This window comes from Humulus lupulus, chromosome 6 (genome assembly GCF_963169125.1).
Source record: "Humulus lupulus chromosome 6, drHumLupu1.1, whole genome shotgun sequence".
Taxonomy (NCBI): Eukaryota; Viridiplantae; Streptophyta; class Magnoliopsida; order Rosales; family Cannabaceae; genus Humulus; species Humulus lupulus.
The window spans coordinates 206,374,402-206,388,508 of NC_084798.1; the positions used below are offsets into that span (position 1 = coordinate 206,374,402).

The 14,107-nt window shown below is 31.6% G+C and overlaps 1 protein-coding gene across 1 annotated transcript; it reads left to right on the forward strand.

Moving 5' to 3' along the window:
• Nucleotides 1-3,304: 3,304 nt before the first annotated feature.
• On the forward strand, nucleotides 3,305-5,628 carry LOC133784409 (uncharacterized). Its single transcript, XM_062223768.1, has 5 exons — nucleotides 3,305-3,624; nucleotides 3,731-3,871; nucleotides 4,905-5,126; nucleotides 5,223-5,270; nucleotides 5,407-5,628. Exons 1-5 carry the CDS (start codon nucleotides 3,318-3,320, stop codon nucleotides 5,448-5,450), a joined length of 762 nt encoding a protein of 253 aa, XP_062079752.1. The 5' UTR covers nucleotides 3,305-3,317; the 3' UTR covers nucleotides 5,451-5,628.
• Nucleotides 5,629-14,107: the final 8,479 nt, after the last annotated feature.

A 14,107-nucleotide genomic window follows, 5' to 3' on the forward strand; every position in this document is an offset into this window, starting at 1 on the left:
AAGATTTACATTCACACACTTTATATTATAAATAATTACTAATTTGTTATTGATATTTTAATATACCCATATTATAATATTTATTAACTTAAATAACAAATATTCAAGTTTTATTTACTTATTTAGTATACCCACTACTCTTTTAATATAAACTAATTTATTAATTCAATAATTATGTGTATAATATACCCAATTGGAAATATTAATTTATTACATTTCCTTAATTAATTGCTTTACTAATTATGACTAAATCAATTTTTTCCTTATTTTATTTGCTTTTTACGACTGAGTTTTCAATCCCTAATTTTTGAGTTCTATGTTTTTTTAAACAATTTATAAGTAGTAAATTTTTATTTTGAATGAACAATGTTCCATGTTTACTTCAATATTAAGAATTGATTTATTTGGATACTATTTAGTATTCTATATTTTATTTTGTTATCATTTATTAGTTTAGCTCCTAAAAAAATCACATAAACCACTAAATAGTATCAAAATAATGGTTACTTTATTATCATTATTATTCTATTTCTCCATTTACTTTGTGTTGTAGTATACTACTACATAATTAATAAAACAATACTATTTAGTATCTTGTAGAATCTGTTTGTTTGTATATCTTATAAAACATTTACTATTTAGTATCTTATCGAATAATATATGCTACCATATTTAACTACTTATTGGAGATATCCTATACAAGCTAGTATATACAATCGGATATTTGTTGATATCATATGTAATTTGGTACTAATTGGTATCCAAAATAACTTGCTATGAGCTAATATGCAATCTGATACTTATTGGTATCATATGTACTTGTGTATTAATTGTTATGCACTTTGGTATATATATACTAGTTGGTATCCAAAATAACTTGTTATGATCAGCTAGTATACAATATGATATTTATTGGTATCTTATGCCATTCGGTACTAATTGGTATCCAAAATAATTTATTATGAGTTGGCATACAATATTTGTATGATATCCATTGGTGTCATATGCAATTTGGAACTAATTGGAATCTCTTAAATAACTTGTTATTGTGTATAGTATGCAATCAAAAACTACATAATATCATACTATAATATATAATTACATGATATATTTTATAATGTGATAACGTATTTTCACTTTAAAACGATTAATAATGAATATTTTATTATATTTAATAATTGTTTTAAAGACTCTTAAATGTTTTGGAATATGTTATTAATAATGAATGAGGATATGAATTAGTTATGGGAGATATTTGTCATGAATATAAAATTTGTTATATTTAATAATATTATAGTCCATTTGGTATATTATTTTTCTTATAACAAACTTGTAGTTATTTTGTTATAGTGGTATATTATTGTAAAGTCTCCTATTTTGTTTGTATTGGTAACAATAGTGTTTATAATTTTAAAATTTTGTGATATATGTTATTGTAACTTCTGTTTTGTTTATTTTTACCAAATTTTTGTAAACAATGATTTAATTCTAGAATTTTGTTTAATAGTCAATGTGTTTTTTTTTTCTTTGAAAAAAGCAATCACTGTGTTTCTAATGATCATCTTATAATAATTTTATTAATTTTGATATTATTTTGTTTCTAGAATTTTGTTTAGTACTTACTAGGGCAAAAAAAAAAAAAATATAAAAAAAAAGTAATGATACATGCATTCTTAATTTGTACAATTAAATTACACACTATGATGCGTAAGTAATTTTCAAATCATATAATTTAATATTATGTGGGTCTGGCTTAAAAATATTCTTGATTGATATTATTTACACATTATGTTGTGTAATTTGAGAGCTGCATGTATTAGTACTCATATAAAATTGAATATAAATCAAATATTAAAGCCACCTTTACGGTTACTACTAGATATCACAACTAATTTTTGAATTGAAAAAAAAAAGTGAATATTCATTAACTAATAATTTTCACAATTAGTAGAAAATGGTTGTAAAACCATATAATTATTTTATGACTGTTACATACGATAATTGTATTTGTGTAGTTATATTCCTATTTAATTAATAAATATTGTATTAATATGTAAATTTTCTTTGAGAAGTTTCTGGCTTTGAATCAGAAATGGCATTGACCACTGTGTAGGAGTCCATTCTTAAATAAATGGGTGTTCACAAGTGGCCCACTTTAGGCCCATATAGAGGAGGTCTTCAGGTCTAGTTTCCTCGTATGGCCCCCTTCTTGGGCCCTTCTGAAACAAAATTAATTATTCCCAGGCCCAAGTGACAATCCTAAACAAATTGCTCAATAACAGGGCAATTTCATAATGTTATATATCTATAGATATTATTTTCTTTTCAAATTTTTGGGAGTGCCATGACCCTAGCCTCTAAATACTAAATACAAAATTTAAGTATTTTGTTTTCATTTTTATTTTTAAGATAATACTCTCAAATTTCAAAACCAAAAGCAACAATATAATATATTTCTTTTTTTTTTGTTCTTTGAAAGGAACAACAATATATTTCTTAATCTAAGCATAAAATAGGTAAAAAGAAAAAACAATCCTTCTAAGTTCCCAAAAGACAACACAATTTCTTCCAAAGACTTCTTTCTTCTTCTTATTCTTCTTTTTCTTGAAAAGACATATTTTTTAATATTTAAAAACTAACGAAACTTACTCATTGAAATTCTATCACTTTTTTTTTTTTTTTAACATAATTGCTATATTCATACTTAGTTAAACAATTATGTAATTCAGCTGCCCTAGTAACTTATAGATATAAGACTATTATTATGTTTGGTAGATAGGAAACAAATTAGGACTGAAGAAAAAAAATAAGAGGGAAAGAAAATTTCTAAGATAAAAAAGAAAGATTATTTCCACTATAGTTGTTTGGTATAGATTGAAGAAAGAAAACTAGGTTATTTTATATTTTTATACTTTTTATTATTATTATTTAAAAAATAAATAAGCAATGATATATTAGTAATAATTTAAGTTTAAAAAAAATTCACTCATTTTTTCTCACTTAATTTTTTCCACTCACTTTTTTTCATTTTTTTTCTCATACCAAACATCCAATTTTTTTTTTCTTCTCTCCACTTTTCACCTCAGAATTTTCCTTCCAGTCATTTTTCCTCATTACCAAACATAGGCTATAAGTCGTAATTATATGAACGACATGTCGTTTCATCACAAAATAATAAATAAAAAAAATGCGAGGAAAATTCCCCTAAAACTAAAGGGTAGTAGTTAAGCTTAAGCTAGACGAAACGGTCAACACACTCACTCAAAGGCCACGCGTCACTCTATTCTGTCGACACGAAACCTCAAACGACACGACAGATGTCTTCAGAGTTACCACCAAGTGACACGTGTTCACACGATCCCAACCGCCAAAGAGTATTTGTTCTCAGCTCAAGTATCACAAACCGAGCTTTGGTAATGGCGGTTATGGAGGAGAAAACCTTGCTTGGAGCACAAAAGAGAAGAGTAGCCATTAAAAGTGGCCTCCTCATGAAGACGAAGAAGAAGAAGAAGACAAAGCAGAGTTCGTTGCTCAAAAAATTTGTTGACTATCTCAAATCTGACTCGTACTTGTTTGCTCCGTTGACCTCTTCTTCCTCACGTTTTGACTTCCGTTCCTTCCAGAGTAACCATTCACGAATTAGAATTAATTCTCTCGTTTGTTGTTATTTTTGTTTTTATTTTCTTTTGGAGGGTTTTAATTAATGATTTGAAGTTACTTGTGTTCTCAGCTTCGGAAATAAAAGAGAAACCTAAAGAAAACGACAATGAAAGGTTGGTGAAGAAGATTGGAGACTATCTCATGTCTGATTCTTACATGTTTGCTCCTTTGGTTGATTCTTCTTCCATCTCATTGCTTGCTTCTCTAAAAGGTGATAAATAATGTTCCTAATTCTGTTGTTTCATTCATGTCGTTTTCTGATTCCATTGTCGTTTTTGCTATTTTTGTTCACTGTTCAAGTCGAACAGTTCTCTCTGAAATAGGAATTCAGGAATTTTGTGTAGGTTTTAACTTAGCCCCTTAAGATGTGCCATGTGTTATATGTGTCTATGTTCACTTCAGCTCAGTTGAAAGGGGTTTAGATTAAATTGCAATAATGGGGTCAAAGTAAAGATGGAAAAAACCAAACTTGGTCTTTGACTTTGTTGACCTTTGAATTATGGAGGGTAGATGTCTCATGTTCATATAAGTTAAGAGATTGGTTTATCGAGTGGTACATAGATTTCTCTGTTTTTAACATGGATAACTGTGCTTAGAACTAATCAATATTAAACAGGGGAAGGAAATTTCATAAGACTTTTTTTGTTAATGGATATTAAGTGATCACATTGGCTTTCCAAGCATATGGTTCATCTTTCATGTAGTAGAGTTTTGTTTTTTCAACCGAACGGTATATAGATTGAGTTTTGAAGTAGTTAATCAATTAGTCCTACAAAAGTGACATTAAGAGTTATGATTCTATGCATTAATGTTTTACATCATAATATTTTATTTTATGGTTCGAGACTTGCCTCACAAAAAAGTACAATTTGAATCAGATAAACTTTTAGTTAGAATAGATAAACACAAGCGGTTGGGACACGAAGAACAATTCACAATGGCGATTGGAGGAAGAGAATAATCAAATTTTGGATCATATCTTTAAACAGTTGACATTTAAAGTTTATTCTTACCATGTCAAAGGCTCTTAACTATATATAAAATTTAGACACAAGCACATGGTATTTAGAGAACTTAATTTATCTCATTAGTGTTTGATTTTTAGCTTCTGTACTTATTTTCATTTCATCTTTTACCTTCACTTAATTTTTGTTAGTGGCTTCCTATGCCGAATTTTGTAGGAATAGTTTCCAAGTATCAAAATAGAGGTTATAACACTATATGTCAACTTGTGCTAACCTCAGGACCTCAAGAGTACATTAAAAAAGTTACCCATGATCAATTTTCAAGGAGTTCAATAAAATTGAAAGACTGCAATAAATTTTCAAATGATATAGTAGACCAAGCTTCCAATGCTCGTCTCCACGAAAAGGGTATGCCGAAAGGCCAATCTCTAGTCCACAAGGAAACGGTGGTGGCGTCACAAACAATGTACCAAAATCGTCGATCGCCCTCAGCGTTAGCTGGTAACTCTCTCTTTAGCATTTCAAGTTTCATCATTATAATCCAACTTTATTATGAATGCCATATGAGCATTGCAATTTACTTGTTTTTTTTTTTAGATAAAGCAACACATCACCAAAAGCAAAAAGTGGCTGCAACTCTAAGTGGTAACTTTGATCTATAATTTAGCATAATTAGACATTATGATTATGATTTTCAGCCCTATTATATGCTGTTTTTTTTCAAGGATTTTGACATTGAAGCTACTAGAAGTATGAAGTTATTTTATTTGTTTTGGCACAGTGAAGAGCAAGCTTGGCTCAAGGACAAGGAAGGAAGTTCAGTGATTAGGAAATAAAGGGTTTTTCTTTTTGATGTGTTAATATTGTAAAATCTAATCCAATATCTTTTGGTTTGTATTCTCTTCTGTGTGATGGGCCTCAAATCTTTACTTGTAGATATGGAAAGATTATAAAAATTACAATCATATAATATAATATGCAATGAACATTGTACTTCTCTGAATCTGATCTGCTAGAAATTGTCAATATTAATCAGCTTTTCCAAAATAATAATGGCTAAAATGTGACAATAGCTAGTTTCTAAGGGTCCAACCAAAGTCTCATATCAAAATCGGGTCAATTCTTCCAATTGTCCAAGTTTTTTTTTATTTTTATCAATAATCAAGTGGTCTCATCACTCTCTCCATTGTATGGCTATCTATCATGAATAAGATATTGCAGTACTAGATGGCACATGAAGTTTAGGAACTCATATAAATGGGTAAAAATAGTTTAAAAAAATTATCACTTTGACTCACTCGGTATAATTAAGTCAAATACTAAAGTTAATATTAGGTTTTTAAAAATCTTGAAAATAACTTTAATATAAATTGCTCCTTTTGTTGATAAAAATATATCACTTAAAATGTATTAATATATTTTTTAAAAGTTATAAATTAGATATCATCAAAACCCAAAATTAATACTATATATTTACATTAATATATTTGTAATATCTTGTAAGCAATTTTAATAATCCTAAAATTACACAAAATAAAAATAAATAAAAATTTTAGTTTTAATTTGGAATTTTATTTGATTAATTTTATAAATTAATAATGTAATTTTAAGGGAGACAAATTTTGTCTTCTAAAAGAGAAAACTTTGACTAAAAAACAGATGGAAGAGTTATTTTCTATAATTTAAAATAAATTATAACTTGATAATGTACTTTAAATTGAAGGGGCTCACACACAAGTGCTAATTTCTACTTGGGAATTTACTTATTTAGTACCTTATGTTTTTGCAAAATATCATTTTAGTATCCTTTGCTCATATGGTACCCTGTATTTTAAAATTATACATATTTGATACCCTAGACTCAGATTTGATAGATAAAATTTTGTCAATATGATCAAACTGTCATCAGTTATATATAATTAAGTAATTAAATTTAAATTTGGAACTTACATAATTGACAGCAATTTGATTAAATTGGTAAATTTTTATTAATTAAATTTAAGTTTAGGGTACCAAATATATACAATTTTAAAATACAGGGTACCATATGAGCATTATTGAAAACAGAGGGTACCAAAATGATACTTTGCAAAAACACATGATACCAGCCCTTTCTACTTTAAAATACATGACTTAAAAAAAAAAGTTGTAACTAGTTTTATCTTTATTTTTTCTTTTATGAAAGATATTTGGAATATTTTGAAGAATGAATTCCTTCCTTCTTCATAATTTAATTTTGATAAGAGGTAGAGGACCCTTCTTGTGATTGGAGTTGCAAAGAGTGGGGTCCAAACCAATGACCATATGGCTCTGTCTAGGAGGCTAGCTAGGGAGTCTACACCATAATAGAGTGGTAGCCAAAGTTCTATCCTTTTGTGGCAAAATGATTAAGACTCAACATAAAAATCAAATCAAAGACATTTCAAGTGTACCAAAGTACTTGAAAACTTTTCTTATTATACGAACGAACGATTCATAAATAAATGTTATGATATAATAGAACAGAAATGATAGTTGGGATCATATACTTTATGCTGTGCATATCATATTGTAATTAATTAGCAGTTAGCAAAGGATGTAACCCTTATGGAATCTCGTTTAAGTTTTGGGTGACTTGTTGGCATGGGACTTTGTAGTTTTAGGTTAGGTAATGTGTCTAATTCACTTCGATCCATTTCATGCCATAGCATTTGAATGTTTAGATCTCATTTCAATGTGTTTTCATCTAAAAAAATATTAATCATATAGAGAGAGAGAGGGCGTGAATGAGACTAGACAATATATATGTATGTGTCCACACCCATATTTCAGTATTTTTTTGAAAATTGAACTATTTTCTTCGATTCCGAAAGTAGTCTCCAAAAACTGGGATTATTGTAACCCCACCTCATAAATGTGGGCTAAAATAGTATCCATCTACAGATTTTTCTTTTAAAAAATATATCTATATATATATGTGTTTTATAGTTTTTTTTTTTAAGAAAACAGAAATAATATCTTATGTATATATATATATTAAAAAATATATTCTTTTATTTAAATAATTATAATTATATTAAAAAAATTGTTTTATCCAATTCAATCCATGCATATTGTTTCTTATTTAAACCTTGTAATGGTCTTTTATAAATTAAGAATAAAAAAGAGCAGACTTTGTTTGATTTTGATGTGTTTTAATTACTTCCGTCTGATATTGAAATTATATTATATGAAGCACGAAAATATGTAAACTGGATTATTATTATTATAGTTTTAGACCTAGCTCGTGGCGGTTTCCTATTAGAGAAGAAAAAAAAACTCATTTTTAATTTACATATTTTGATTAGAATAAGTTTTAATTATATTAGAGGGAATAAAAAATAATAATCACGTTTATATAGTTTAAGATAGCTGTGTTGAAATAAGAAAAAGAAAATACTGTATTAGAGTATAAACACTTCACGACCTTGGAATATATAAAGTTTAAAAGTTCATCATGAATACTTATAATAAAAAAATCATATTATCGTGTTTTGGTATGTCTAATTAGTATATAATTAAAAGGGGTTATTTATTTTTTAGACTACATGTATAAAAGAGGATAATATCACGAGATTGATATTTTTCTTTTTAGTAATGTTATATAAATTCTCAATTTATACATTCTAATTACACATTATACTTTTCATTTAATCTTAATTATACAATTTCCGATAAAAAAATCTTAATTATACAATAAAAGAAGATGTGATCCTCCCCATTTAAAAATATTTATAGTTGAAATTAAATATATATATTATAGTATATAATTAGAGTGTGCAATTCAAAAATATTTATTTCTTTAATTACATATCTATTTATTTCTTTAAATTATGTAGGTTCTTTCTTTATTCTTATATCTCTATATTTTGGAATTTTTTTACAACAAATTATTCTCTAATAGTGTTTTTTTTTAGTAATTCCGCTATTTATTTATTTAATTTTTTTTAAAAAAAATGTATTGCTTGCATGCGTGAACATGAACATGAAGCCGTCTAAGATGATGTCTAGATAATCAGTCTCTCTCTCGTTCTGTCTTTTCAGAAGGAATTACAACGCACTACTGTAGAATTATGATATATGTATAAAAAAATATTTATTCATAATTAATTAATCAACAAAAAAGAAGTGGAAAAAAATTACAAATAGTACAGGTTATCTTATCAATATCTCTTCTATATAATAAATATGTAGATAACAAAAATTATTGATTTTAACAGTTTTTTATTTTTTTAATGTTAATTTTAACATAATATTCTTATATTTAACAGAATATTTGTATATTTAACAGAATATTCTTATACGCTATAAAAGTTGTGTAGAAGAATATATGTAGGGAAATTTGACTTTTAATGCATTTAGTAGTACTGTATAATAAAATTATACCAAGCCAAAAAAACCTCACATTTTTATTCTAGTATTCTTTGGATTCCCAAAAATGCCCCTATCATAAATTTCCCTATTTTTCTCTCATTGTCTTCTCTCTCTCTATCTCTCACGTTTTCCCTCTCTATCTCTCAAGCTCTTGTACAAAAAAGAATGAATCCTTTCAAGGCAAGGATTTCATTTTGGATTTCGGATAAAAAATCATATAGGTAAGTATATATTTGTTATGTGTAGTGAGGAAACTTGTTTATCAACATTGCTTTTGCTACTTCGAACAAATCTGTGTATGCCTTCATGTTTTATTGTAATTTTTCACTGTCGGAATGTATTTTCGTTCCTTTCTTGGTTTTTTTTTTCTGGGTTTTTTGTCTGCCTCGATAGGACTCGATGGACCTCGATAAACCCCTCATTTGTTTATATCATTTGTCTACCTCGATATGCCTCAATGCAACTCGATGGTCCTCGATTGACCTCGATAAAACCCTCACATCAAGGGAAAATGGATACCTCAATGAGAGTCGATGGACCTCGATAGAGGCATAGAACTTAATTTATGTAGTGTTTGCCTTGATAGGATTTGATTGGATTCGATGGGCCTCGATGGGTTGACCTCGATAGTTTGATAGTTTGACCTCGATATGAATCGATTTTATGCTGTTTGATGTTATAGTTTTAATTTTTGACCTATTTTGTTTTTTGTTTTTTTGATACAGATTCATCTGTTTCCATATTTGTTGCATTTAATGGTATTCGGGAATTGGAAAATAAGGATTGGATTTTCAGGGATGCTGAAAATTAAGTTCTGCCTGTGGAGAAGGGTGTGACATATGAGTATAACTGCTTGACATTCTTTACGATGAGCTTGAAGTGGATAAATATGTGCATGACTTGAAAATTGAGGTCCCGTACACATGCCTATCACAATCTGTCAAACCTACTGTTATAAAAAATGATAGGCATGTGCGTGCATTCATTGAGTTAGCATTGAAATCTGTAGAGAAGCTGATTCCTCTATGTGTGACATTAATTAAGAAGGGAGGTATAAGAAATGCATCGGCTTCTGCTATCGTTAATAAAGAAACTCGATTTGAAGAGAACATTTCTCCTCCATGTCATGGTTTCAAAGGAACTCAAGGTGAGGTTGGAACATTTGTTCCCGAGACAAATTCAGACGTCATAGTCCATGATAATATCCCGGTTAGAGATCTGCCATATTTGCATGACACGGCGGAGTACGATCCCTATGGCTACGATCCTTATGTCAACGACCATCCTGTTGCTGATGCAACAGATCTTGGTGGGCAAGATATTAGGGAAGATTTGCCAACACAAAGTTCAGATGTTATGGTAGCTGAGGAGCGCAGAATAGAAGATCGAAAAACACTTGGGACCAGCAGTAGTCATCCAGGTCCAAGTAGAACCGATGATAGTTTTAGATGGAGTTCTCCATTGGACTTAGGTGAAGATCATAGAACATGGAGTGCTCCCATGTTCACCAAAGAGGATATAAATGCCTCACATCAACATCATTCCTCAACCAGCAAAGCTTCAGGAGAATTGCACCTTGGCAAGTTCTATCAGAACAAGCTTGAATTGAAAACCAAAGCATCCATATTTATGATAAAGAATAATTTTGAGTTTATGGTAAAGAAATATGGGAGTGATGTGTGGTACATTACCTGCAAGGAACCTGATTGTGGTTGGAGATTGAGGAGTAAGAAAAAAATGCGATCTGGAATGTTCGAGATTACTGTATACAACGAAGTACACACTTTCTCACAAGAAATTTGAGATAAGGACCACCGTCAAGCATCACCATTGGTTGTTGGGCACCTAATCAAGAGGAAATTTTCTATCGATGGTACTCGGTACATGGCAAACAACATAAGGGAGGACACAAAGCACCATTTTGGGGTCGAAATGAGCTATGAGAAGGTGTAGAGATGCATAGAAAAGGCTCTTACGTATGTCAGAGGGACACCTGATGAATCATACTCCAAGTTACCTGGATACCTGTGTTAGTTGGAGCATAAGAACCCAGGTACAATTATTGATTTTGTAGCAAAAGATGGTAATTTGCTTCTTTTCCCTCGGTGTTTCTAGGTGTGGTTTCCAGTACTGTCGTCCTGTAATTTGTGTGGATGGCACATTCTTGAAGAATAAGTATGGTGGCCACATGCTCTATGTTGTTGCGTTGGATGCAAACAACCAATTGTTTCCAATTGCGTTTGCATAGTTGGACAACAAGAACCATAACTCTTGGACTTATTTCATGAGAAAATTTAAGGAAGCCATATGGGACGTTGAGAACCTAGCTTTTGTATCGGACAGGCATAAAAGCATTAATCATGCTTTGGAGCTTGTGTTCCCAGATGCCTATCACGGTGCATGTTACCATCATATTTGTATGAATGTGGTGGCAAAATTCAAAACTCACCACGTGCAAGACATCATGGTGTGTGCAGCGTACGCGTTTCGAAGAACGAAATTTCACAAGTTCTTTGACAAGGTTAAGGTAATTGATCTGCCCATTGCTCAATATCTAGAGGGAATTGGCTTTGAAAGGGGGAGTAGCGCTTATTTTCCTGGTAATCGATACAATATCATGACGAGTAACTACGCAGAAAGATTTAACAATAAAACCAAGGAGGCAAGGAGCTTTCCAGTCACCACTTTTCTTGAATTTATAAGATTCACTCTTCAGTCTTGGTTTGAAGATAGATGTAAAAGAGCTGTAAATGCAAAAATTGTGTTATCACCTGAGATGGAAAATGATTTGAAGAAAATAGGTGATAGAGAAATTTTCCTGGATGTCCAAGTCCTTGGTCATCATGAATTTCCTGTGGTCGATGGTAATGGTGATGGTGAGGTGAACTTGGCCACAAAATCATGCTCTTGTTGCATGTTCAAAACCATTGGGAAACCCTGTGTACATGCTTTTGCTGCAGCCAGAAAAAGAAGCATAAACATTTACTCATTGTGTTCCCCTTACTATAGAATCAAGGCATTGATGGACACTTATAAATATACTATTTACCCTGTTGGGAACGAGGATGAATGGGTAATCCCTGATCACATCAGAGATACGGTTGTCAGCGTCCCCGTTGAGAAAACCCCTATAGGAAGGCCCAGGAAGCAGAAATTGGGTAGGCGAAAGACAAACTACTATGCTTCATGCGGGGAAAAGATCATCAAGCCACGTAAGTGTAGCAGATGTGGTGGTAGTGGGCACAATAGGAAGTCATGTAAGACTAGGATTTAAAAATTTGTGTTATGTAATTATTCAATTGATTTTGCTGCATTTATTATATTCAGTACTTCTTCTAATACTTTGTTGGTTTTGATCTAAATATATGTATTTATTATTATGACTCTATCGAGGCCTATCGAGGCAGATTTGGTTAGTATTATTTTTTAGCTATTGAGGCTTATCGAGGTAGTTCGTTTGACCCATCGAGTTTTGTCGAGGTAGACACATTATGTGAATTTAGTAGTTTTTTATTTAATAACTTTTTCAAAAAATAATGTTTGATAAAAAATAATATACAAAACTAGCTATATGCTATACTATACAGGAGGTGTATCAAGAAAATGTAAAGAGCATCACAGGGACAAATTCTGATAGAATAGGTCCACACGCCACTTGGTCCTGAAATGCTGGATGTTCTCATCGATAACGGTATCGAGTGGTAGCCTGGCAACCAAATGCTCGATATGTTTGATGGCAAACATACCACAATCCCCACTGCATATAATCAATTTTGTGTCAATAGAAGATAAAAATAACTTTAATATTTATATTTCAAAATACACTAATTAAATAGGCGAATACCTTGTCTTAGTTTGAGGACACTCCTCAAGAGGAATACGACAATATGAAAAAGGCTTTGCGTTTTGCTCAGGATATGTATGGAGGTTGTCATGGTCGTGAAACATGCTAGAACACCATAACAACGAAGACAACAATAAGCACCAAGGCTTGATCACTTCCTCCAACAGAGTCGGACTAAGCACGCTATGGTTGGAATCATAAATGTTGATGCACCACATTGGAATGGAGACTTCAATGGCGATCAAATGTGCGGCTTTCTCGACGTGCAAGGCAAAATATACTTCACTCATATTTTGCCAGGATACGAGGAATTGATTATCATCGTCCTTCAACATTTTCAGCACATCGTCATCCCATGTATACTTAGTGCCAGTCTCTCTGAAATGATTCCAACGACCTAGGCACACTTGGGGGAAGGTGGTGTTCATGATCGCACCATCCTACCAAAATGTAGCATGATAAAAGTGGCGTCGACGACGTAGCATGTGCAAAGCGGCATCAATATGCTGAAAAAACATGAAAATTCGTTAGTACCATCAATATATTTTAAGATTGAATTGAAAACATAAATGTAATTTACATACCGAATCCCAAAGCAAAGTTTGAACTGTGTGCAACTGCAAGAACCATGCCACACCGTGCGTCTCAGTATGGACGTTCCGATCTCTCTTGTTGTCGATCTTCCCGATGATCCACTTATGGAAGCTCTTCTCCTGCTGCGGGTCACACTTCCTCAAAGGTTTAGCAACTAGCCCCTGTTTATCTTGTCTCATCCTCTTCGTTGGGTCGGTGAAGTCATCAAAACGCTTGGGCCTGCGTTCCTTCCTGACAACTTCAAGGCCAACTGCCTCCTCAGGTTGTAGTACTCGTACACTGGGACTGTCGGCATCACTGGCAATTACAGATGTCTGGGCCTGTGGAGTGGAGGGTTGATCATCAGGCTCGTAGTCCGCAGGCAAGATATCAGACTCTGTATCTGATTTTACGTGGGTGGATCGACCTGAGACCACTGAAAGCAACTGCGCCAACTGAGCCATGATCATAGTCTTATTCTAAAGTAAGGTTGCCTAGCCCTCCTCAACCCTCTTGAGCCTCTGCATCAATTGCTCATAATTAGGCTGGGCAACCTGACTAGAGGAAAGTGCACAGGCCTGTGAAGTGCCCTCCTCAACCCTCGGGACCTCCTCGTAAAAAATGGAGGCTTCCTTTGCAACTTTTGCCAGCTTCTCTGCCTCCTTCTCAGGTA

Excerpts from the sequence above, each read along its gene's own strand:
- LOC133784409 (XM_062223768.1), top strand. The coding sequence starts at position 3,318 with ATGTCTTCAGAGTTACCACCAAGTGACACGTGTTCACACGATCCCAAC. Across the intron at positions 3,872-4,904 it reads ATTGCTTGCTTCTCTAAAAG|GACCTCAAGAGTACATTAAA; the intron begins GTGATAAATAAT and ends TGCTAACCTCAG. Across the intron at positions 5,271-5,406 it reads AGTGGCTGCAACTCTAAGTG|TGAAGAGCAAGCTTGGCTCA; the intron begins GTAACTTTGATC and ends GTTTTGGCACAG.